This window comes from Besnoitia besnoiti, chromosome VIII, assembly GCF_002563875.1.
Source record: "Besnoitia besnoiti strain Bb-Ger1 chromosome VIII, whole genome shotgun sequence".
Classification (NCBI taxonomy): domain Eukaryota; phylum Apicomplexa; class Conoidasida; order Eucoccidiorida; family Sarcocystidae; genus Besnoitia; species Besnoitia besnoiti.
This window is the reverse complement of record NC_042363.1, coordinates 1126998-1152453: the sequence shown is the minus strand read 5'-3', so window position 1 is coordinate 1152453 and position 25456 is coordinate 1126998. Positions and strand designations below refer to the sequence as shown.

General features: G+C 65.7%; 1 protein-coding gene across 1 annotated transcript; it reads right to left on the bottom strand.

The window, feature by feature from the left end:
- Positions 1-457: 457 nt before the first annotated feature.
- BESB_082920 (uncharacterized protein) lies at positions 458-23732 on the bottom strand (the record flags this gene model as incomplete). Its single annotated transcript, XM_029366642.1, has 6 exons — positions 458-11698; positions 12079-12213; positions 12523-12858; positions 13431-13712; positions 14097-20449; positions 20930-23732. The coding sequence occupies 6 exons, from the start codon at positions 23730-23732 to the stop codon at positions 458-460; spliced, it is 21150 nt and encodes a 7049-aa protein (XP_029217102.1).
- Positions 23733-25456: the final 1724 nt, after the last annotated feature.

Sequence of the window (25456 nt, the reverse complement as noted above, 5' to 3'; positions counted from 1 at the left end):
TTGCGGATGGCAGCATCAGCCATTTTTGGCACAACCTTTCGCGGGAGGTGGGCAATCGTATTCTGCGACTCCCGTTGCGAGCAGCCCCGGCAGCCAAACGAACGCATTTTCTCAGAAACACACGCAAGCCAAAACATGCGCGTGTCTGTTCGTGTGTCCAAGTAACGCATTTGCCGGCCAGACTAAACCCAGTGTGGCGACAGAAAGAAGCAGGGTGTCTGCATCCTGTTTCGTTGTCAGGCGTTTCTTTGTCGCTGCACGAAAGAGTTCACATGCTGGCGCGTGTGACACAAGCTAGCGACTGGTGACGGCGGTTGGCCGCCCACCAAAGCTGCATCAAAGAGCGTCTTTGCACGTACTCGACGAACATAAACGAAGAAGCACCAAGCAGAAACTCGCAGAGATGGCCATTGGAAGCACCCAACCCCCCCCGCCCGGCCCCCTCAGAGCCACCCGCTCAGAGCCGATTCAACAAGACGATTCCGTCCTGCCGCACAGTTAGAATCGACGCAGGCCCCACCACCTGCGACATCGCGACACTCTCATCGGCCTGCGCCGGCGCGGGACTTGCTTTTGCTTCGCGGCCCTCAACGCCGAGAAGGCGTACGAGGGCATTCACCGACGACGGCGCAAAGGGGGAGAAAGGCGAGACCGACTGCGTAGGTTGCTGCCCCTGCTGTACGACGTCGCTTCTGTCGCCCGCGCGCCCCTGCCACGTCTCGTCGCCCAGCATTCTGCGCTCCTGGGGACACGAATTCACACTGCCCACGACGACTCCAGGCGTGGATCCGGCGCCTGCGCCCAAGCCCCCGAACCGGGCCGCAGCACCCTCGTCCCTCAGAGTCCCCGCCGTCTGGGTTCCGACGAGCCCGCCGAGAGCCCGGCCGCGAGCCCCCGCTGCCCCCAGCGGCAGCGGCACATGACCGGGGGACGTGAACTCGTAGAGAAGAAAAGGAGGGCCCCCTTGAAGCGCCGAGAGGCTCCAGCAGCGGAAGGTCGCATCGGCCGCCGGTGCAGAGGCTGCAGTCACAAGCCACGACGCAGGGATGGAGGAGACGTGCGACGGGCACGCCGCCGCCGGCCGCGACACTCGACAGGCCACGACTGCGGACGGATGCGCTTGCCAGCGGTAAACCTCCTCCTGAAGCGACAGGTCGACTGCGTGGACTGCCCCGTCCGCGTCTCCGTAGAGGACACACCGCATCGACCCGCAGCACCAACTGCAGCATCGGCAGCTGCTGCCGGCCGCGCAGGCACTCGGCGACCCTCCACAGGCTGTGGCATCTGCCTGTCTACCGCTGCCCCAGGCTCTTGAAGCCCAGGCGGCCCCACAGACCTCTGCTCCAGGAGCTGCGCAGCCGCAGCCGCCGCTGGCTGCCGCTGAGCAGCAGGAACACACCTCAGGACAATCCTGCAAGACAGCCACACCCATGCACGTTGGCGTGTGCGTCGCGACGACTTCCCACGTCTCGCCGGACGACTCAACTCCGCCCCCAGCCGCTTGAGAGCCTTTCTTCAGCTTGCTGGCCCGCTTAGAGCTTCCCGGAGCGCCCAACGAGCTTTTAGAGCCCGTGGCGCTGGCGAGCTGCTGCTGGACGCGGGTGAGGAGGAGGTCGTCGCAGGTGATGACGCAGTCGAGGCGCGGGCCTCCGCCTGCCGTGATGTCCCATAAGTCCCACAGGCAGATACACGGCCCTGAAATGCGAGGCATCTGCTGGAAATCCCCGCCGAGGAGACGGTCTCGCACGCCCAAGCGCTCTTCTTCATCTTCAGACTGCTCTCCCGCCCCCCCGAACGAAAAGACGCCTGACGTCCACTGCTGCAGCGGCAGCGTGGAGCTCAGAGCGCCGACGCTCCCTGCCTCCGAGTCTTCTTCAGGGCCCAAACCTCCGCCGCTGCGGAGGCTGCCGCTGTAGAGAGCGGAGCCAGACGAGAGGCTCGCTTGGAAGCCGCCCGGCCCTATGAGGCCGCTCGTCGCAGTGGCCGCGTACGCATATCCGGACGAGGACACCCCACCCACAGAGGAGGGGGGGGACACCGTCGCCTCAACACCGCTCGAGGGCTCCACGTGCCAGGCCCCGCCGGCTGCTCGCTGACTCGCTTTTCTGGGAAGATGCTGGGAGCTGCCGTAGCGCTGCTGGAACTGCGTTTGGTACTGAGCGAGCCGCGCTTGGATCTTCGCAATGATGTCTGTGCCCTTAAACCGGCGCCGCGCGGTGCTGGGCAGCATCCTGAGCGATCGCCGCCTCCTCGCGGCGCCTAGAGGCACGTCCTCTGCGCCCTCTTTCTCCATCTCGGCTGAGCCGGAGTCCCGCCTCCGCAGGGCCAAACGCGCGGCCCGCAAGCGGGTCACGCCTCCACCTGCGGCGGCTGCATCCGCAGCCTCGCAGCAGCCCTTTCCTCTGCCGCGGCGGAAAATGGAGAACGGATGGTGGTTGTGGCCCCTCCAGGCCTTCGCGTCTCCGCTGGTCCCCGAGGGAGACTCGGGGACCTCGAGGCCGTGGCGTCTGCGCTCACGAGTGCGGTCGCAGGCCCTGTCCGCGGAATCGCGTCCTCCTGCCCTCTGCTGGCCATGCAGCTGTTCGACGACCATCGAGGCTCGGTTTCTGCCCGGTGGTGTGGGGTGGCGAATCACCAGACGCGCGCCCAGATTCCCGCCTTCGCCTGCGCTGTTTGTGCTGGACGCGCCGTTGTGGACAGACATCCGCATAGGGTGCTTCAGAAGCGCACCCCCGCTGTCTCCACTCATGGCGCCTGGCTCGTCCGAGCCCTCCTCGTAGGCGCTGTCGTCGTCTTCGGCGTGCCGCCTTCCCTCTCCGGTAGCTCGCCCAACGCCGACAGAGACACTTCGCCTCGCAGAATCCCTGCCGCCGTCGCGGTCCCCTCCACCTCCGCCCCTTCTGTAAACGAAGTCGGCGTGACCCGCGGCGCCCGCAGCCCCGGCCCTGGGCTTGGCGTGGGCGGGCGGCAGACCCAGCGCGGGCCCCTCTGCCCCCGAGACGAAGGGCGACCCCTCCACGAGCACAGGATTATGTCTGACTGCGTGCGGAAAGAGACCGACGCCGCGCGTGAGAAGCCAAGAGCCGCAGCCGTGAAGCGGCAGCACTTCCTCCGTGGAAACGTGGCCTCGCCAGGCGACCGCGGGACGCGTCACCTGCTGCACCGCTGCGGACAGCATGCCCTCCTTCTGCGCCGGCGTGGGCGCCGCTACGTGGTGGTGGTGACCCGCGCCGCGCGACGACGCACTCCCGATGCCCAGCCGAGACGACGGTCCCGACTCGGCGCCCGCCGCGGCCACCGCGACGGCTGCGGACGGCGGCAGAAGCGGCCCACGAAGGAGTCCGTAGACGCGAATCCAGCCGGTGGAATCCGCCATAAAAAGGCTGTCGCCAGATTCACTCCACGCGACGCACGTAACGCGACCAAAGCACTGAAGTTGTCCCTGGGGCCTTCCCCTCGACGCCGAGCCGGCCGCGGCTCCCCCTGAGGACGACGCAGACGCGCCCGCGGCGGAGGCCGCGGCGCCCCTCCCGCTCCCGGGCGGGCCAGAACTGGCTGCCGCCTTTGCCAACTCCGCAATTGCAGTGCGGTCGAAGGGGAAGCTGCCTGCGGCACTGCGTCCGCGAGCAAATTCAGAGAGGTCGGCCTGCTCGCGAGGCAGCTGGGTCGTCTGGACGCGCTGAAGAAATCCATTCGCCGCTGTGGACCCTGCGCGAAGCACCGACGAGCTTGGCCCCGACGCTTGACTGTCTCCCTCCCCAGCTTTCGCCCCTGCGCCGGTCTCCTCTGGCTGATCCCCTCGAGGCGAGCTCTCTGCGTGGGCTGCCGCCTCGAAGCCTGATGGACGGCTTCGAGCCCCCACGTGGGCTTCTGCAGGCTCGGGCTGGCGCCCGTTCGCGTCGCCAGACGCTGTGGAAGGCGCCTCGCGCGACGATTCCGGAAGCGCCGGACTCGAAGCCTTCGGCAGACTCCGCGCATGCGCGCCAAAGGGACGAAGAATGACGCCGAACGCAGTCGCAGGGCTCGCCTGCAGCTCTACCGCCTGGAGGACTGCGGCGAAAATAGGCAGGAATGGATGGCCGCTGACGGAGCCGGTGAAGGAGAAGCAAGAGCGAAGAACGGAGAGACTCGGGAACGCCTGATACGGAAACGTCGGCTCTAGAGACGCTGCGAGAGAAGCTCTGGGGTGCCCTGCCGGATGAGCGAGCCCACCGGAGCCCGGCAGAGACACAGCAAGATCTTTCGCGCCCCCGGCAGGAGCCCCGGGGCTTGCGAGCCCTGGGGCGCCCGACCCGCTAGGGGGCGTGGAACGCGAAGCGCCTCCACTGGCTGCAGCGGCGACAGCCAGGAGCCGCATCGCCGCGCTCATCCGATCAACTTGGGCATAAGCAAATAGGGACGTGTCTCGTGTGAGTAGGTAGCCAAACCAGACAGAGAGGAGAACCGACCCTTCACTCCAACTCGCGTTGAGGAGACTTGAGGTCTCCACGAGAGCGGCAGGGAAACCCCCACCTGGACTCGAAGGCGCTCGCTTGGAAGCCTCGTGGCGCCCAGGCCATCTTGAGTCTGTCTCTGAGCGATGATGTCGGTAGCGCGCGAGAATCCGCGTCAGACGCCGCTGAAGATGCTGAGAACTGTTGACAGTCGCCCGCCGCAGAGGCGCAATGCCGACGAAGGCCCCACCGGGGCACCTTGACTCGCTCATAAGGGGAGACGTCACGGAGAGCAGCCACCGCGCCTCGGCCTTGAAAGCTTCAAATCGCCCCCCCCGGGGACGCGAAGCCTCTCCCTCCTCCTTTACGTTCTCTGGTCTCGCAGGATCAACCTGCTCTGTTAGCCCGGTCTCTGGCGGCGCCCCGGGCGCGCCCTCAGCCGACCCGACAGTCGGCGCCTCAGGGGGCGAACCCGAGCCAGCCGCTGCCTCACGGCTCCCAGGCAGTTCCTCGGCGTCCTCGACTGGGTTGGAAACTGCCTTCGGTGCCCCCTTGCGAGGTGCAAGCAGGAGGAGGTCGCCGCGGTACTCGGCGGCGGCAGCGACCGCGGCCGTTGCGGCGGCGGCCGCATGAACCGCCGCGGCGGCTCCGTAGAGGAGGGAAGCTGTACAGGCCCCGCCGCCGGAGGGCGACGCGCCGAGGAGGATGGGAGGAATGCGAATGGTTCGCAGCGCGTAGCTGCTGTTGCTGGCGGCGCCTCCCGCGCCCCCAGTGACCGTGAGGCCCTCCAGAGGGCCCACGCCGACTGCCAGATCGGTGCTGATGGCCGCCCCTGCGGGCAGGAAGTATCGCCGGTGGCTGCTCCCGCAGCACGCAACCGTCACAGGCCCGAGGACCGCTGCGATCGGCACCCAGCAGCACGGGGAGCTCCACCAGGGCACCGGGGAAGTGCCCCAGGGCCGAGAGGCCCGCGGCAGTGACCGCGCCGACGACAGGGGCGTGAAGGGCGGCGGCGCACCGTTGCCGGCGGGTTTCGAGGACCCTACGGGGGTCTCCGCGGCTGCACTTCGGTGAGGCCGCTGCGAGGCGACTGCCTCGGCAAGAAGCAACGCGACGGCCTCGGGCGTGAGGAAAGATGGCAGGTGGTGCTCGTATGTTTTCCGCAGCGCTTCAACCGCATTGGTGCGCGGCCTCGACGCCGCGACGCTGCAGATCTTCCCCGGCGGAAAGACTCCGCCGAGAACGCAGGGGACGCCAGGGGCTGCGCCTGAAACCACGAGTTCGTCCGCGAGTCTCAGCGAGGGGAGCTCCGCCAGCACGTGCTGCTGGAGGCGCGAGAGAGCGGGGCCGCTGCCCGCGCCCTGCTTCTGCACAACCTGCGGACGCCCCTCGCTGAGGAGAAGATGAGGAATCCCCGCTCGCACGAGCTGCTGCTGCAGCTGCATCCGCGAAGTCGCGCCCCCGACCACCACGGCTGGTTTCTTTCCTGTGCGCCCGCCCGCGCTCCCCCACACACCCCGCCCTTCGCCCCCCCCCAGGGGGGCGTCCGGCCTCGCGGCTCGACTGGTGGCTCCAGGCGCCGCGGGCTTCTGAAATGTCTCCCCCACGGCCCCTCCACCTAGGTGCGCAGGCGACCCCGCGCCCGTGGCGGAGCCGCCCTTCGCCGTCCCCTGCCCTCCAGCGTGCGACGGCGCCGAGACGCCGGGGCTGGCAGGCCGCGATGGAGGCAGAGGCTGCTGAAGAGGCAGGAAGGGGAGCTGGCCAAACAGCCACTGAAGTCGCGCGGTGCACCCAAGGAGAATCCACAGCTGAGCAGCGTCCGGGCCGAGGAGGACGGAGATCGACCGGCACAGCAGGGGCCCCTTCGTGTTGCCTGTGGGGAGCACAAAGCAGTTGTCCATGAACGACCGACTGCTTCGCGCAGGCTCGTGGGTCTCCTCCCTCGCCCAAGAGGCTTCCAGCCCTGAGACCCCCCCCAGACTGGGGGGGTCGCTGCTGCAGAGAAGAGGCAGCAGCAAAGAAGCCGACAGCGGCGCCGCCCGCGTGAGCAGAGGCCGCAGGTGCGAGCAAACAAACGACGATAGCGAGAAGGACAGACGGTCTACCCAGCCGCGAAGAAGGCGGATTTGTCGCTCTTGGAGTCGGAGAGAGGCTGCTTGGTGCCCCGCGGCGGCGACACCGCCGGTCTCCGGCGGGGTAAGCGCCCGAGACAAGTGCGGAACAGGGAACGAAGACATTTTTAAAAGTGTGCCAAAGGCTACTGTCTCCGCTCGTCCCTGAAGCGGCATCTCTCCTTCTGACTCTCCGTCCTTCGGACTCGCCGCGCGCGATTCACCGCCAGGAGAGGCGGACGCGAGAGCCAGAAGCTGAAAGAAGTGGAGCAGCCGAAGGGCTTCTCGATCGATCGCTCGAAGAAGGTCGAGCAGAAACTCAAAGACCTTCACGCTCAAGCACGCAGCTAGGCACTGAAGCAGACTCGAGGAAGTGGGGAACGCATGCGACGACTTTCGCCTCCTCGCCGCGTCCCTCTCCCTCCTCGCGCGACTACGACTCGATACCCCCTGCGCATCTTCAGCCGTACTCCCAGTACGCGAAGATTCCGCATCTTCCGCCGCCGAGTTCTTGCGAGCGCATGAAGCCGCTCGCGGCCACAGGAAATCGCGCAGGTGTCTCCGAAGCTCACACACCCACGTGGATCTCTTCGGCTGCATCAGAATGCAGTGAAGGTACACCACAATATGCAGAATGGTTCCCAGCGGGTTGAACTCCCGGTCGGCTGCCTCGTCGCCTCCATCGTCGTGTTGCGCGTGTCTGGCTTCGGGCGCGCCCTTATCCTCAGCGGCCTTCGCGGTCTCGCCAGCAGACTCCGCGTCTGTCTCAGCTGCTTCAGTCGCTGCTGCGGAGCTCACAGATCGCTGGTAGGCTCTTTCCTCGTGTCCAACACGCGCGTCCGCCGAGAGATGAGACGCACTCCCCCCGCAGGCACCACCGCCGGAGGGCGAGGAGACGTGGGCGCCCGTGTGGGTGCTCGGGTGCAACGAGAAAAAGAGAGCCAGAGACGGGAACGCAGCGGAGAGACAGAGACAGACGCAGCCAAGAGCGACGACAGACAGCTGGAGCAGGCGCTCGAGATGCTCAAGCGAAAGAACTGCAGAGGTCGGGCGCGCCATGCCGAGAGCGTGAGAGTCAGCGCGGTCTTCCCTGTGCCTGCTGCAAGACGCGCACACAAACAGGCCGTCAGCGCCCCCAGCACGGTTCTCCACGCCTTCTCCCGCGCGGGGGCAGACTGGCAGTGCGTGCTCTAGGGCGCTAGCGATGTCGAGTGACGCTGCAGCCGCCGCGGTGCAGCAGAAGATAGCCAGAGAATCAAACAACTGGCGCTCGGGCGCACTGAAAATGGCAATCAGCTCCTTCGCCAGCACCGCCGTCGCCCCTCGTGCGGAAAACGCCTCTCCCCGTTCCAGTGCATCGCGCATGCCCCACAGTGTCGCGTTCCGGGGGGAGGCCCCCGGTCGCCCCGACCTCGCACGCACTCTCGCTTCGTCTTCACCATCCAAGTAGGTGTGAAGGACTGTCTGAACCTCTCGATTCCAACTCAAGTCGAGGAGGACTTCGCTTCTCACCCACGCGGCGGCACAAAATCGTGCCAGCCGCCACGCATCCCTACGGCCTCGCCTGCTCACCGCCAGTCTGCTCGCGCCCGTCTCCGCCCCTCCGCTAGGGGTGCCGGTGCGTCTCCGCGCGGCCGCCGCGGCCCGGCGCCCGAGAGCGGCTGCCCGCACCGCGGCCAGGAAGCAGCCGGAAGCGAGATGGCGCGTGTCCTCCTCGAAGAAGCTCGGAACCCGAGACCCGAATGTCGCTGCCAGAGCCCAGAGGGGAGGCTCCAGCGACGAAAAAGAGGCGGAGGCATCTTGCTGTGTGCCGCCTGCTGCTCCGGCCGCCCCGCTGCACGCTGCGTCGGTCGCCCTGCCGCGCGGCGGGCCGCAGTCTTCGGCAGACTCGTCGTCGGACTCATCCGCCCCTTCTCCGCATTGGCAAAGGCGCCGCAGGAGCCGCTGCTCCCGCACCGCACCCGCGACGGGTCCGGCACCCGCGGCCCAGGCCATCGCCCCGGCGGCGATGGCCGTCAGGCGGCGACCGCCGCCTATTTTCTCCGCGGCTTGAATCGCCTGAAGAAGTCTCTTCTCTGCGCAGCTGCACCCCGCAGGGCCGCGCCGCCGCACGCCGCCCCCCGCGGCGTCCGCGGAGAGGCCCGCGAGCGCCGAGCTCCGCCGCCGCCGATCCGACCAAAGCAGGAGCTGCGAAACGACTGCATCCAGGACGCCTAGTGCTCGAACTGGGTTAGGGCTGGCCGCGCGGACTGACCCTACAGAGCTGTTCCGCGACGCCAAGTCGCCGCCAGAAGGAACAGGGGCTGCTGCGAGAGAGGGCGCCAACCCGGCCCCGTGGGCTGCAGGAGGCGAGGCCTCCTCGCTCGGGCCTGCGAGGCCGGCGCGGCAGCAGACACACCGAGGGCTGCAGGGGAAGGCCGTGGCGCTCCGCCGCGCTCCGGCTGCACCCAGAGAGCTCGACGAGAGCAGCGCCCTATCGAGGACGGGACGCAGAAAGTCAGCGTCTTCGCAGAGGCAGCCCACGAAGGCGACCAGACACGAGGCGATGGCGTCGGCGAGGCTGAGGGAGACAGTACGTCGCGACGCCGAAGGCCCGACTTGTGCCGAGGAGACGCCGCAAAGGAAGCAGCTCCGACAAGGTTCTGGCGCTGCGAGACGCGATAAGAGAGAGGCGATCGGCGACTCTGGAAGAAGCAGCAGCGTCCCCACATTCAGGCCGGTCAGTTCGCAGAGGGAGGAAGACCGCGAGGCCGGCGAGCCGGCCTCCTCCTTCTGCGTGAAGATTTCTTCAGGGAGAGGGACGCGAATCTGAAGCGCCGCATCTGTGGAACGCAGCGACCTGTCCATCGTGAGACAAGGAGCCCACGACGCGAACAAGAGTTCGAAGGCCGCCTGAGCCGTGGGAACCCACCGCCTGGCGACGAACGAATGCATGCGAATGTCTGTCGCGTCGCTGAGCCTCTCTCCAGCGCCGTGGGGCTCTTGTCCCTCGCCTGTCAGCGCCGCCGCCGCCCTTTTTCCGCCACACTCAAAGACTGCGTCCCGCTCGTCGCCGCGCGCCCCAAGGCATTGACCGCGCCTCGTCGTCTTCTCGGCTTCCTCTTCCACCCCCCCGTCTCCCACGCGCGCGAGAGCAAGGAAGCTTGCAGACGCCACCGAGGCAAGGAACGCCTGCCGCTGGTGCAGGTAAGCCAGAGTCAGGAGGTAGAACTCACACGCGGCCGCCGCCGAGGGGTTTTTCAGAGCCCAGAGACACGCCTCGCCGACGCACGCGGCCTCAGTCAGCTCCACACCTGATGCAACACCATCCGCCGCGTCCGGCCTGTCGGATCTGGAGACCCTGGCGGGCGTGAAGCTCTCGGAAGAGGCCCGACCCACGACTCTCAGATCAAGGTCCTCTGTGGGACCCGCCGCCGGAGGCGAGCTGGGCAGGTGCGGGGCGCTCCAGCCGCTGCCGGCTCTCGACAGGCCGGGCTCAGCAGGCTCGCCGGCCCCTAACCCCCCGTGTCCCACGCCCGCAGCATCCCTACGTCTTCCTCTCTCCCCGTCTTCTCCGTCTCTGGCCTCCTCTCCCGCGCCGCCTTCGCCTCGGGGCCCCCGTTGGGTGCCGCTGCCCCCAGCGCCCGTCCCGACGTCGCTGTAGTCGCCGCGCGTCGTGTCCGAAAGCGCGTCCAGGGTCGAGGCGCTGCTGTGGTGAAATAAATGGAACGGAGGCTGCGCCGCGCCGTGAGCAGGCCCGCTCGGCGGCGACGAGCCGAGAGACGAAGGCGCGGAGACCAGCGAGAAGGTGCCGCTGCCCTGCCGGGGCGCGCTGAAGCTGCCGCCTCTAGGGGACTCCACAGGGGACGCCCCCCCGCCGAGCGCCTGGGGGGCTCCAGCCCCCCGGAGACGCTCGCCGCCGTTTGGAGGCGGCCGCAACGCGGCTGCGTGGCCGCCGTCAACTCCGCCTGCGGCTGCCGCGTGACCAGTCTGTCGCGCAGCGGAGGGGCTGAGTGAGTTGCCGCCTTGGGAGCCTGGAGCGACCGGGCGGCTTTGCAGCTGCGCGCAGAGTTCGCGAACGAGCTGCAGCTGCGCGTGCTGCTGCTCCAGCTCCGCGCGCAGGCGCTGAATAGGTAGCGTGTTCAAAACGACCGCCCGAAAGCTGACAAGACTCAGCGAGAGCTGAGAGTGGCGAAGGGTACCGCCGTCAAACCTGTCGGCGTGGGGGCCGGAATGAGCTGCTGTGTGCCTCTCGCCTGCATCCGCCCTCCCAGCGGCGACGTGAGACAAGAAGGGGAAGACCGGCCTGTGGGCCTCCGGCGCGTGCTTCGGCTGCCCGGACCCCAGGCGCGCGGGCGGAACCCCTTGCGCAGACCCGGGAGGGCAGAGGGCCCCCAGAGGGGAAGGGAGCCGCTCGAAGAGGTGGGAAGGAGACACCGCAACAGCCGAGTCTTCGCACGCAGAGAAAAACAGACGTGGGTGAAAAGGCGCGACCGCGGACACGTCGCTGCCGTCCGCGAGCCAGCAGTGAGTCCGGCCCTCGGGCACTGAGACCGCGTCCGCAAAGCCCCGACTCGCGCCCGCGCCCGGTGGCGGCGCATGCGCGTGGGACGCGAGCCGCGCGAAGGACGGAGGGAGATGGGGCGGCAGCAACACGAAGAGAGCCGCCTGGTAGTCCCCCGCGAGCCACAGCGCCAGATGCAGAAGCCAGACGTCGCCCGCCTCCGCGGCCAGCGGCGCCAAGCGCTGAAGCAGAACGCGGCGATACTCCGTCAAGGGACAGGAGGAAGAGGACGACGAGGCGAGAGGCGCCGCGCCGTCCGACGGAGATCGCGCACCTCCGTGCGCGACCGCACCTCCGGCCTCGCTCAGTGTGGGAGGGGACGACGGCAGCGGGGATGGCGAAAGCGAAAGGGCACCAGAGGAGGGCGGGGGCAGACTCAGGAGAGCCGACGGCGATGAAGCCTTGAGACCGCGAGGGCCCAGAAGGCCCGGCGAAGCCGCCACTGTGTGCGCACTCGCCACGCTCGGAGAGCAGAAGAGCGAAGCCGAGACGGAAAAAGGATCCGAGCCCAGCGGCGGGCCGCAGGGTCTCTGCGTTGCGTCAATCAGCCGACAGAGGAAAAGGGCCAACTGGACATCCTGGAGCTGACGGCAGCAAAGGTCGCATACCTCCTGCAAAAAAAACGAACGAGGTGAAAACACGGTTTTTCGCACGATGAGCCACGGCGCGCCTCGGCACCTTTTTCCCGCTCAAGAGCTCAGATGTTGGAGAAAAAAGGGAAGTCCCGCGAAGACATAAAAGCTTGCACGCACAGAGCAACAGCAGAACAATACAAGGGGCGATGCAACTCAAGACACAGGACTGCGGAGGAAAGCAAGGCCCCCCCACAAAATACACAAAGCTAGAAACTGGAAAAAAAAACATACACACCGGGCTAGGCGAGCTACAGACAGAAAGACAGAAAGAAAGGCGCAGTGAAGAGCGGCTTCCACAGCTTTCGCTTTCTGAAGCTGAAGATCTGTCTACAGCGAAGAACGGCTCTGGAACTCACTCGAATTTTCTTCGCCAGGATGAAAAACGCGAGCGCCAAATGGTAGCGTCGCTGCTGAACGAGCTTGTAAGCGTTCTTCTCGGCTGCAGCTTGTGCCCGAGGATCGCTGAAGTCCCGCGACAGAAACTCGACGACCTGCATGCACACGAATCAGTGAATACGCGAAGCCACGAATACAAAAGGTATTTTTAGCATTACGAAAAAGCTCCTGATAAGCTGGATAAAAAAAGTGCGTCTGCATTACGCAGATCCATGTGCGTATGCTCAGACACGCACTTGGCTCGTACTTTACGAGGCTGGCCCCGTCCTGCGCGAAATCACAGCCCTAGTACGTTCCATATACATATATATATATATCAGCCCACCACAGGCGTTTGCCTGAGAGCCGCCATTCTACTTGACCCCTCGCTTCTTCGGGGGCCTTTAATTTGTTTTTTGTCTCACTTTAGTGTTTTTCTGCTGCTTGTACGCCGTCTTGATGAAGCTGAGCCTGTCGCTCGCGACCGACCATAGGGCCGCGACGTCGCTCCGGTGGAAAGGATTCACGGCCGCAGAAGATGAGTCGCTGCTGGGCATCTGGACTGAGGCAGACGAGGCGTACGACGAGAGCGAAGCCAAAGCGGGTGTCTCTTTGTCTCCGTCGCCACCGGCGTGTGGGGCTCCAAAGGCGCCCTGTTGGGCCGCTGTCTCCGCCGCCGCGAGCACCGTCGCGTCCTTGAGCAGCCAGTCGCCCAGCGCTCGTACCTGGGTCGTACTCCGCAGCCAAAAGCCCACGCCGCGCTGCGCGAGCCACAGAAAAAGCAGGATCCAGTGATATGGCAGAAAGGGGGGTCGGAACGGTGAAACACCAAACCTTAAACACTAAACAAGCCCGCGACTCTCCGGGGAAGCCTCTAAAGCACCAGACATCTTAATCTTATCCGAAGATTCAACTACTATGCACCACAGATGCGCCGCTGGGTGGTCCCCGCGTCGCCATTATGCTACCGCCAACACGAGATACCTTTGCGGGAGAGGCCCCGAAAAAGAGAGAACTGCGTGAGAAGGCTCCACGCACCAACATCTACGAATCCATACACATATGTATGGATATATTTGTGGACTGGATGTTCATCCGAATCCGAATGTAGCACCGCATTCAGTGCAAATTTCGCTGGGTAGTGCGGGTATTGACCCTGGCAGAGACTAGGAGCTTTCTTTCACCACAGGCTCTGAGGCACCTCGTATACGTGAGAACCATTCGAAAATTGAAGTTTAACTGCCTCGGAGGCACGAAGTTTTACGCACGCGCGCGATGTTGAAGACGACTCTGGACCGTCAGCTCCAGCTCCGGACAAGATGGCGACACATACCTTCTTGATGTGAGGCCAGAGCAGCTTGCCCCGTGCGCTCTTTCGCGCGCTGGCGACTGCCTCCGCCAGCATCGCCCCTTCTCCGTCTGCTTGGAGGCACCAGCAGAGGTCCTCGCTGCTCAGGAGCAGAGAGGACGGAGAGGAGCCCTTTTCAGGCGCGGAGACGGGCGAGGGCTTCTCCGGAGCGGTGAACAAAGAGGCAGCCATCGCCAACTTCGCCCGCAGAGGCTGGTGCGCGGCGCTCTGCTGCTCGGCTACCTCCACGGCCGCCTCTTCACTGACCTACAAACAAAGAAGAGAGGGGAAGAACAAACAGCAAATGCAAAAGCTGCAGCAAAAGGACAAGTGAGTGTTCGGGGCCTCCAGCATCGCGTGGAGGATACTCTCACGACCCTGTGGGTCACGGCGATCCGCCAGCATAGGGTTAGGAGTCACTCTGAGAGAGCAAGTGAAAACGAGCTGACGTCTTGCCGCAGTCACGTGCCACCCCGTCTCGCATCCACTCGCATTATTCAATTACAGTAAAAACCAAATTTATGACGCAAATGAATATATCTAGTTTCAAGGCTAGCTAGAGACTTTATTGACTAGTATTTTCAATGGAAAGATTTACAAAAAGAGTGTGACATCTACTTGATCAGTTAAAATTTTAAAAAAGAGCCTCACCGCCACCTGCAGCAGCCCCATCCTCGCGCGCGCGAGGCACGCCTCCTTGTCGAGCTTCCCGCCCTTGCGTCGCTTGCCACCTTGGCTGGCCGCGGTTGAAGCCCTCAACGTCCGCCCGCGAAGTTTGTCTGCGGCGACGCGCGCCGCTGCCAGTTCGCCCTCACGCGCCTCCTCGTCTCCTGGCGTGAGGGGTCCGTTCTCTCTCTCCGGCACCTCGTCGTGTCCTCTGGCTGGGGCCAAGTCCTGCGTCACGGCTGTACGCGGTGTTGACCGATCCTCGAGAGAGCGACAGCCGAAACCTTGAGCTACGAAGCCTCTGGCGCCCTCCCTGTCTGCTAGCGGACGCGCCTCTGACTTCGCGACCCCGCCAGCAAGAGCTTCCGCGGCAGCGCCCGCCGCTTCGAAGGCCGCGGCTGCCACAGCCGGGAAGTCCGTGAGGAGACTGTTGACCGGCGTCTCGCCTCGCTCGAGCTGGCCGCCCTCCAGGCTTCGCAGCGCGGCGACGAAACCCCACAGGTGTCTCCTCTCGGGGCCCGTGAGGCGGAGACCCGGGACCCCCACCCCAAGAAGCAGGAGAAGAAGGTCGTAGTCGGCTGGAGACAGGGCCACTACCACGGGGTCAAGAGAAGTTTCAGACAGGTGGCACGGCGAAACAGAAGAAGGCGCGGCGGAGGCGCCGCCCTGACTTCGCTGGGACTGGTGCTGGAGCGCGGAAGTGACATAGTCTCGTGGTGCCGAAAAGAGACTCATGGCCTCCTCCTTTTTCTTCTTTCCTCCCCCCAAACCGAGAAGGTCAGACACGTCGAATGGATCGTCGTCTTCGAGGACAGACGATGAGGATCCAAACAGATCCTCGGCGCGGCCTCCCTCCTTCCTGGCTGCGGCCCCCGAGGACAAGCCGCCGAACTCAAACGGTGACTGCTGTCGCACAGAGCCGAGCCCTGAGAGAACATCACTGCCTCGAAAGCCGCCTTCACTCGTGAATCCCGGAACTGCATCTGCGTCCCTGGGCGGATCGTCTTGCACGTTCTCCATCCCCCCCACAAGCCCGCGGCCTGCAACCCCACATCTCCTCAGCAGCGCCGCATAAAAAGCCTCTCGCCGCTTTTCAGGCCCGTGCGTCTCCGCCGCGCCCGACAACCTGCCAGCGCCGTGCCCCCGACCTGTCACGGGGGACCCGACCCCCAGCGCGCAGTCAGCCGCCTGGTCTGGAGCCCCGCGAGACGAGAACCCAGTGGAACGGACCTCCGAGCCTCCTTTCCCTGAATCGCCTCGGCGGCGCGCAGCGAGGAGCTCATGCTCCTCGGCGGCCAGTTGGAGAAAGATGCCAGATAAACACATCATGGAGGTGTCAAGAAGCGTTTGGAGGACGCAGCAGCAACTGCAGAGCTCCGTGTCGCCTCGGTCTCCGCAGCAGCAGCAGGCGGCCTCCGCGCCCTCTAGGGCCTCCGAGGTCGCAGCGCCCGCCCCCCCCGGCGTCTGTCCAGCGTCGGCCTCGTCAGGCGGCGAAGCGTCCCACGGGCATTCCGCGGACACCTCGCCGCCGCCGGGCCCCTTCGAGCTGCTCTCCCACATGAAGCCCCCCAGAAGAATAGTCGTCTCGGAGCCCGCAGATGCGTTCTCCGCCGCACGGCCGTCCTTTTTCCTCTGAAGACTCTCCCGAGCGCGCGCCACGCCGGCTGCTCGCAGGCACCGCAGCAGAGTCCCCAGAATCCACTTCACGGTGCCCACCAGGCCGCTAGAGAAGAGCGCATCCAACACTGCGGGATGATAGAGGAGAAGAAGGGGAGGCGAGACAAGCTGCAGCAAGCGAAGCTCCGCCTCCTCATGCTCACGCTGTCTGGCAAGCGCGGCTGCGGCCGCGCGTGCGGCGGCGGCCGGCGAAGCCACGGAGGCCACCGTTGCCGCGGCTGTGTTCGTGGGGTTAACGAGGCCCGACGCGGTCGGCGGGTGAAGCCTCTCATGTGCCTTCGCATGCGGAAGGCAGGCGGAGGGCGCGCCTGAAAGCGGCGCCCACGGACGTGCGCCGATGGGGAGAAGGAAACACAAAAGCGAATGCAGCGAGAAACGCTGGATAGTCCCAAGCACTTGAAACGAAAGCGAAGCGTCCGCCGAACTGACGGATGCGTTCCTCTCTCGTCGCCTTGCAGCGTCGGCCTCCACGCAGAGACGCAGGTCCCACGAGCACGCAGCCGCGCCTGCCGCCGCCGCAGGGCTCGACGCGAGGCTGCACAGCGCCCCGGGCGCGTGGTGCGGCAGAGGGTCGGGCGCGGAGCCCGCCGCTGCGCCCGAAGTGTCTCCTGCGTCCTCGCCCCACGGGGCGACGCTCCCGAAGCCGTCCGGGCCTGCGGCGAGGTCGGCAGCCCCCGGCGCAGAGGGCGGCAGCGCAAGAAAGGCCAGGAGAGAGCCCGGCTCGGAGCTCCACCATGCATCTCGCAGGCCTGAGACGAGCGGATGTCCGTAGAAGGCCTGGTGTTGCGCCTCTGGAGGCAGACAGTCCTCCGGCGGGAGAGGCAGCAGTCGCAGCCAGACGGGTGGCATGCGCTGCGCAGCTGAGCTGCAGGCCCCTGTTCCGAAGCCGCTCGCTCGCCGCAGCTGTGCCGCAGAGACACAGACGAAGAGATACATAAACCCCTCTCCAGTGCCCTGTTGCTGGGCGCCGCGCCCCTGCGCCGCCTGCGGGCTAGCCGTCTTCGCGAGAAGCCCCAGCGCGGCGCCAGGGAGGCGGCAGAAAGCCAGACGCACGACTTGGTGAAGCGAGCAAGGCAGCGCGCAGCCTGCGCCCTCCTGAACCGCCGACACGGCTCCAGAGGGACGCCCCGCTGCCCCTGTCTCCATCTGGTCTCCGTTGGGCCCTTTCGCGAGCTCGTCATGTTGCTGCTCCTCGCCTGCGTCCGCGTGCGACGCGAGTGTCTGTATCTGCGTCCTCCACCTCCGGCTGCTTAGCCTTCCAAACGCCGAGGAGAGCCCGGCGCGGGGGCCCGCTGCCCCCCTGGTGGTGCGGACACTCTGGTGGAGGAAAGACTTGCATTTGCGCGGCGCCGAAGACGCCGAGAGAGAAGAAGTGGTGCCGCTGCCAGCTGCTCGGTCCCCTGCGCCGGACTGGTCCTTGTGCAGGACCTCTCTGGCAAACCCCAGAAGCGGCAACGCGGCCTCAGGCTGCAACTGCGACGCGTGAGCCACGGCCGCGCGCATTGCTGCAAGCGTCGTGCGACTCTCCGCGCCGATTGAGTCCTGCGCGAGCGGCGTGGAAGCGACACTCTGGCCGCTTCCGGCCGTCTCCAAGGAGACAGGGACCACGAGGGGGAGCCCTCTGAGCCCGAACACGAAGGCCACGGGCACCCGAGTCTGCGGCGCAGTCGCGGGCCTCTCTCCCCCTCCGCCACCGTTAGCCACCTGCTTGAAACTCGTCCCTACCGCGAGGGAGTCGGGCGCGAGCGCCACAGCCGTCACTCGCCGGTCGCGCGGAAGCGCCGCCACCGCGAAGAGGGAGAGGCGGGAGAGCGCATGGAGAGAAAAAGGAGTCTCTGTATCCTCCTCATCGCCGCGGGAGAGAACACTGGGCGCTAGGCCTCCACGCGCCGCCTCACGCAGTCGCCCCTGGCTCGCAGAGGGGGGCTTGGGAAGTTGAAGAAGGAACAGGAAGCACTTCTCTCCCGCGTCCGTCTTGCCGCTCGCCTCGGGCTCGATACTGGCTCCCGCCGTATGCCGGCCGTGTGCGGCCGCCGCTCCCGCAAGAAGCGCGCCTGAAGAAGGCATTTGACTCGGGGCTGAAGAAAGCAACGCACTTTGCGAATGCATAGTCCCCGCCGAAGCCGCCGCGTGGAAGAAGAGCGGAGAGGCGAGGAGAAGCGTTGACGAGGAGAGGACGCATGCGCTGAAGACAGGCTTCCCGGAGGCGTAGCCGCCGAAGGCCGCCCGCATGTCAGCGCAGCCGGCGGCTGACCAACGACCCAGCAGCTCGAAGCTGAGACACCCTGCACTTCTCAGGCCCACAAACGCGTCGGCCTTTGAACATCCAGAACCTGCTTCGACTTCTTCTGACGTCACACCGCCCGACGCGGCGCAGCCTCCTTCTGGCCGGGCCGTGGGAGGCCGCGAGCCACCCGCTGCGGATCGCGGCGTGCCGATTGCGTAGACTAGCAGAGAGTACGAAGCAGGGAGGAGACGCGAAACGAGAGATGAAGCAGAGGAGGTCCGCTTCGGCACTAAGGCCTGCTCGGCGTCTTGAGGCCCTCCGCGATCCGCTGACCTCGAGCGCGAGGCGGGCTCGCATGCGCTGTCCCCTCTTTGAGAGACAAAGTCTGTCTGGACGCAGCCGCTGGAGGCGCGCGCGACTGCCTCGCTGCGTTCCTCCACTAGAAGGACAAGCAGCATGTGAGACCTCAGCGAGTGGGAGAGGAAGCTCGCCGAGAGCTCGAGCGCCTGCGAGGCCACGACTCGTGCGGAGAACCGGATGCGGCTCTTCGGAGGGTCGGAGCCGCCCGACGGAAGAGGAGACAGGTCCAGACGCGAAGAGGAGACCGGCAAGACTTGCGAAATCGGCCAAGGGAGGGACCCAGGGGCGAGAGAGAAAGAGAGCGAGACGGGCCGAATCCCAAAAAGCGAGTGAAGGAGATCGACTTCAAACACGTACAGACAGGGCCGTCGACCTCCGCTCTTCGCCCGCTTCGTTCCCCGGTTATCGCGCAGCTCTTCGGCGGCAACGCAGACGAGAACGGGAAGCTGCCCCCCAATCATGTCGAGCGCCCCTCCTCTTCGGCTTCCTCCTTCCTCGCCGATCCCCGAGTTCCGCAGCGGCGCCTCCTCTCCGCCTCTGCCGAAGAATCGCAGGGGAACGTCCGCGGTGGCCTCTTCGCCGCCCCCTTCTGGGGACAATCTCTCTGCACTCGAGTCGCGACACGCACGCTGGAACAGCGAAAGCGACGACGCAGGCAGCCAGTAAACCGCGCTCATCAGGGGGAGACGCCTGTATCTCTGCTTCAGGGCCGCCGCCTTGTTTCGCGAGCGCCTGTCCCCTGCGGCAAAGCCGTCTCCTGGGTCACCAGACGGGACTGTCAGAGACTGCAGGCAGCAAACTGGAGGACTCCCCGCGAGCATGTCGCTGTAGTGCCACAGAAAGACGACACCCCTGGGCTCTTCGCCGGAAGGCCCCGATGCCCACGCCGGTGGGGCCACGAGGCCCGCAGCCACGTTGAACTCTGGAAGAACCTCCAGCGACAGAAAAGACGGAGGGGCGCGCGGACCCGAAGGCGAGGATGAGACCGAAGCCGAGGGCGGCCTCTTGCCCGTAGGCGCCGCTGGGCTTCGCCCCAGGTCTTGGAGACAAGCCCCGGAACCTTCCGTGGTGACTGAGGCCGCATCCGGCACGGAGGCAGCCCCAGGCGACAAAAGGCGAGAGGGCGGAGACAGAGAGAAAGCCGACGCCGCGTTTCCTCTCGAGAGCGACGGCGACCGGAGGCCCAGAGGCTGAGCTGCAGGCGCGGGCCCTCCACGAGGTGACGGGCCTGCGGAGGCCCCCTCCTCGTCCCCAGCAGCAGCGGCCAGGAGACAAGGCGAAGACGAGCTGAGCGGCAGGCCAGACGACGGCGGAAGCGCGAGGGACTGTTTTGGAGCAGGAAGTGCAGAGACAGTCGAGCTGGCTTTCGAAAGATTCTGTTGAAGAGGCAAGAGACAAAGCGCAGACGGCGTCACCGAGGACGCGAGCGAGCTGAGCGGCCGCAGCAGCCCTGCATGCATGAACGGCGGCCAGAGCGAGGCGAGCGACGCGCGGGAGGCCAGCGAAGCGGGAAGGAACGTCCGCGAAACCGAGGAGAGACAGCGAAGCGAGTAGTGCAGCGCAGGCCCCACAGGGGGAGATGCCTGTGGGGAGCACGCGGCCCAGCCTGCCGCACCCGCAGAGGGCGAACACCGGGGTAGCTGCGGCCGGTCGGGCTCGTCTCCGGACAGCCCCGCCGCCCGGTCTGCTGCCCTGGGCAGCGCACGTTCCCTCGACGCGGGAGAGGCCTCGGGCGCGCAGCACAGAAAGAGAGGCGAGACGAGAAGCACGGCTTGATCCCTAGCGCCCGTGCGAACGGTGAGCCGGCACGGAGGAATCGCCGAGGCGAGAAGCCCAGTGAGCTCCCCCCACGCGAGGTTTCCGCCGACCGCGGCCACTGCGGCAGACGCAGAGGCGGTCGCCGAGGACGCAGGCCTGTGCGTAGACAGGCCCGGCTGCTGGCAAGACCCGATGAGCGGAGGAATCGAGCTGCTGAGTCCGCTCAGCGGCAGTCCGCCGCGAACCGGCGCCCCCACGACGACCCCCGAGGCGACCGGAGGGCACGAAGACGAAGACGAGACCGTGAGGAAGGAAGCTGAAGACACACATCCACGCAAGGCGAGCAGGCTGGAGCACGGGTGGATGGCGACCCGAGCAGAGAGAAGACACGGAGTCGCGCGAAACCAGATGCGAAACACGCAAGAAACCCACGGTGGGATAGCCCTTATCGCGCTTGGCGCAGTCGTCTTCCGAAGGCCCCCCTCGAACGCCACTCATAGGCGCATTCATGTACGACACATGCAACCGCACCACAACACAGCTACGTCTCGTTCATTATTCGCACAAAAAAAGGGACATAGATGCACTCCCAGGCGCCAGGTCCTTCACCTTTGACGCGTTTCTCGCCCTGGAGTGCTCGCCTCGTTGTCACGTTCACAGAGACGTCTACAAACCGTGAAGCCCTGCACAATACGCGATCGGGCGAGGGCGGGGGTATAGGCTTGGGAAGTACGTGTGGCACAAAAGGCGAAGCTGTCGCCCGAGTTTGAAGCACTGAACGAAACACCATGCTTACTCATCAGAGAGATTTCGCACAACTCCGCCTTCTCGATCTCCACGATGTCGAGACCGGTTGCATCGAGTGGCACCTGGGCGGGCCCTGCGACGCGCTGGACGACTGGGCGCCCTACGGCGCCGCGAGCGAGGCCGTCGACCATGAACGCGCCAATGAAGCGGAAGCCTTCCTTCTTTCTTCCGGCGTCTCGGCCTCGACATCGCTTCCTGCCCTCTCCCACGTCTGCGGCCTCGAAGTCCCCTCCTTCGACGTCGTCGTCGCCTTCTCCGTCGTCCGCAGGGCTTCTTCTGGCGCCCGCGCAGGGGAAGAAGAACGAGACGTCGCTCTCGAGGCGAGGCTCGGCGGCGAGGTATAAGAAGAGAATGTGCTGGCGCGGGATCGCGGCGAAGGGAGAGGAGTCCGTGAGGCCAAAGTCCAGTGACGAGAGGCCGCTGCCTCCGAGGCCCTGTGTGCGTTCATCGAGCTCGAGCACCGCGACTCTCGCCACGCGCCGATCGTCGCGCGAAGAGGGCCAAGTTGTCCCCTGTTCCTTGCATATTTTTTCCCTCTCTCTTCTCTGCGGAGACCCCCGCAGGTCTCCCTCTCCTTCCTCTGCGTCTGCAGCTCCATCTGGCCGTCGGCGCCCAATTTTGCGCCTTCTCTTGTGGCAGTCGTCGCCGCTCCACAGCTCACCGTCCTCAGGCGCCTCGCCGCCCGCGCGCGAGAGTGGCGCGGCCGCGGGCGAAGGCAGCGGCAGCTCGATGCGCACAGCGAGCTCCATAGACCCTGAGCAAGGCTCTCTCTCTCTCCAGACGTGAACCCCCCAGCCTTCGACTTGGGCGAAAAGCAGCAGAGCCGTGCAGGCGGTCGCTGAGTGAAGCTGGACGCTGCGCACGGCGCCCAAGTGCGCGCAGACACTCATCGCGTAGGCGTGCCCCAGGATCAAGACGCCCGAGGCAGCCGAAGCGGACACCGACGCCGCCCCCCGCGAGAGAGCGCCAGCGGCCCCCGCCGTCGGGGGCTCGCGAAGCGCGACTTGCGAAGCGTCGGGGTCCGCGGAAAGATGCCCGCGAGGAGTCCCCGGGGGCGAGACGCGCTTGGGGGTGCGCCGCCGCGGGTCTTTCCGACTCTCTCCGCCTCCGCTCTCCAGCTCGTCGCTGCCCTCGAGCTTCTGCAGGAGGAGCACCAGCGGCGGCCAGAGCGAAGGAAACGGGGCCGGCAGAACCTCAGCGAGAAGCGACAGCAGGAGGGAAGGCGCCGGCGGCGCAGCCGCTGCGGATTCCGCCGAGAGGAAAGTGTCGCCCAGCGGGGAGCTCTGGGCGGTCAGCGCCCGCGGAAGCGCACGCGGGCCTGCGCCCGCTTCCAGCAGAGAGGAGGGCAGCGAGTGCGAGCTGCGTCCATCCTCGTCGGCTTGGAGGAGCTCCTCCGCCGAGAGCGCCCAACCTCGAGAGTCGCCCAAGTAGCACGGCGCGAGGGGCCACGGCGAGCCGCCTCGGTCGCCGAGAGGCGGCGGCGCGCACCCCTCCCGCGAGAGCGAGTAGCAGCTGAGTTGCCGCACGTAGGATCGTCTCCGCCGCGGGACCTCGCGGCTCGGAGAAAACGCCAGCCTCCCCTCGTCTCCCTGGGCAAACTCGCCCTGCGGGCCCCACGCCGCAGTCGCGCACTCGGGTGGAAAGCTGCCAACGCTGCCGTCAGCCAACACGCGCGTCTTGAAGCGCCGCCCCCTCTCGACGTACTGGCGCGGCGCCGGAGGCGCAGAGGGGGAGGAAGAAAACGAAGAGAGCGAACACAAGCGGAGCAGCGAGCCGCTGGAGTCCGCACGCGCCTGGCCTCTGTCCAGCCTCGCGCCAGGCGAGGGCGGAGACGGGCGCGCGCACTGCTGGACAAAGAGAAGCGCTGGGACGTGCAGAAGAAAGACTTCGTTGCTCAGGTGGCTGTAGATGCAGCTGTACGGACAGCGAAGCTGCGCACAGTCGTGGTAGGCCGCTGCGTAGACAAAGGAGGAAGACAGCGAGAGACAGGCGGCGACTTGCTCCCGCGAAAGACACCCGTCCGCCGTGGCGACCGCGGCGCCTGCCGCCGCGGACTGCGGCGGAGACCCCCCGCCGAGGGCCCGCCGAGTCCCTCCCGACAAAAGCGAAGCAGACGACGGCGGCGAAGACTCGAAGGATGTGCGGCCTGAACTGCTATCGTCGCCTGGAGTGGACACCTCGAGGCCCGACGGGACCCGCGTCGCGGGAGACGCGGAGGGGACAAACGGAACCAGACACGCCGACGACGTGTGCACCAGAGGCGACACGGCTGCAACCGTTACACAGAAGGGCGGCAGCGCCGCAGGAGACGCAGAGGACGCGGCCGAGCGCGACACGTTCACCTTCCCGCGAGTGGCGGCTGGAGGGAGGGGCACGCAGGCGCCCAGCAGCGCCTCCGGCGCGCAGGGAAAGACCTGAGGCGAGCACGCGGGAGACGCAACACACGAGATGCTTCTCCTGCTGGGACTGTGGGGTGCGCTGGCAACCGGGCCTGAGACGGGAAAGGGGGAACCAGAGGAGTCTGCAGCGCAGGCGGTGGCGAAATGTTGCGAGCCTGCAGAGGCGACGGACGCCGGGAACGAGAGGGCGCCATATCCGTCTGCATGCGGAGCCGTGACGGCCGACGCCGACGAGAGGGCGGCATGCAACGAAGAAGGCGGCGGAGGGGAACCCGCAAGCCCCGCTGCCTCAGGGGGGGGGACTGGGAGAGGCCCTCGAGCCCCGAAGCTCCGTAGCGGCCATCCGGCTCTCGCCCCTCGCGCCGAGAGACGCCCGGAGGATGCGAGGGACATATCGAGCGTAGAGAAGACGAAGAAGAGGCAGACGAAGCGAAGGAGAAGGAAAACGATAGCGGAGGAGAAAACGGCAGCATCTCAGCGACTGGTTGACGGGGCGGGGTGGGGGGATGTTACGGGGGGGGGCTTGAAGACGATGGCGCCTCCAGGACAGCCCGTGAGGCTCAGAAGCTTAAAATTCCTTTACGAAGAAAGATGAAGCTCCTGAGCGCCGGATGCAGGGGCCTTCGAAGAGCGCTCGTGGGCGCGGGTGGCGCCAGGCCTCGAAGAGAGTCAGCAGAGACAGTGAGCGGGAGGTAAGACATGCGACGCGGTGAGGAGGCAGCGGGGTTTTCGGGACGTGAGAAGGCAGGAAGCACGGGATACAGGCAACCAACACGCCGTCCAGAGAGAGTTCACGTAAAATCGGGCGGAAAATACGCGGGGCACACTGCGTTGCTGCCGCCGGCGAGGCTCCCGCGAAGAAGACGAAACTACGGTGCGGGGAGAACTCGGATTTATCTCGGAGTTTGGAACTACGAACAGCTGCATAATGACGTGACGCACTGTCAGAGCTTCCGGAAGAGACTTATTTTACGAACAAACATGTATTCATGCAAGCAGTGACCTCGCCGTCCTGCTCCGTCAGTATCGGGCTCACGCGTGTACGTACAGTTCACAAAAAGCCGAGGAGATGTGTGTCCGCAAAAAGGCGCCGAAGAAGCGTGGAACCAGGACCGCGGCGCGAAAAACAAAAAGCGAGAGGAGACCGAAACAGAAAAAAAAAGAAAAGGGAGGGAAGCGAAGCAGCCAGTACCGCGCAACGGCGCCGCTGTGCGTAAAACTCCCGTTTTTGCGGCTTGGGCGAGGCGTGGCACGTACCGAGGAAGCGAGCAGAAGTAAGACGAGAGGGGCTTTTTCTACAGTCCTGTTTTACGTTTTCTCGCTCTTCTCTATCCCCGAAAGACAGCATGTCAATGTTCGGGATTCTAGGATGAAAGGCTGGTGAAAAGCGTGAAGATGCGCAGCAGTTGAGTGGCTTCCACTCACCGTACGCGTTGGAAGCTCTCAGATCCGCCCTCCAGGCGCGGCAAGACCAGGAGGTGGATCTCTCGTTTGTTCACTGCCGCGCCGCGAACGTCAATCAATCCTTTTCCCGAGATGTCTCACTCTCTTCATTTGCCCTGGTTTCCCGCAGAACGACGAGGTTTGCCAAAGAGAGAGCGTGCCCCCCAGCTTCACTGTCAGGGGTCCGTGGCGTTCGCCCTCTTTTGAACGCGCGGAAGTTCCTGCCGGAGGACGGCTCAAGCGTTGCCCGACGGCGTAGGCGCGCTCTTCCCCCTCTGTGTTTTCTCTTTCTGCTCGTTTTCTCCTCTCTTCTAGTATCTGCTCAGGTCTTAATTCTTGTTCGCTGTTTCGGCGCGCTCGTCGCAGGTCCGGCCCTCGTTTGCCGCTGGCGGTTGCCTCGCCGTTCCCACTCGCGTCGTGCATGCCCTCGAAGGGGCTCGAAGTCGCGTTCTGAGGCGCTAAATAGATGCAGCCGTTCAGCGAAGAAAGGAGAATCCTCTGTGACTTTCTCTTCTTTAGGCTCCCTCCTGGTGTGCTTTGAGGAAAACGCAGGGAATGTGCAGCCACTTCTCGCATGCGGATTAGCGTCGCGTGGCGGCGTTCTTTGCCCTTCTCTCGTCGGCTCACTCGTCCCCCGCCCGTTGTCCTTCCGTTCTCTTCTTTTCTGCTCTATT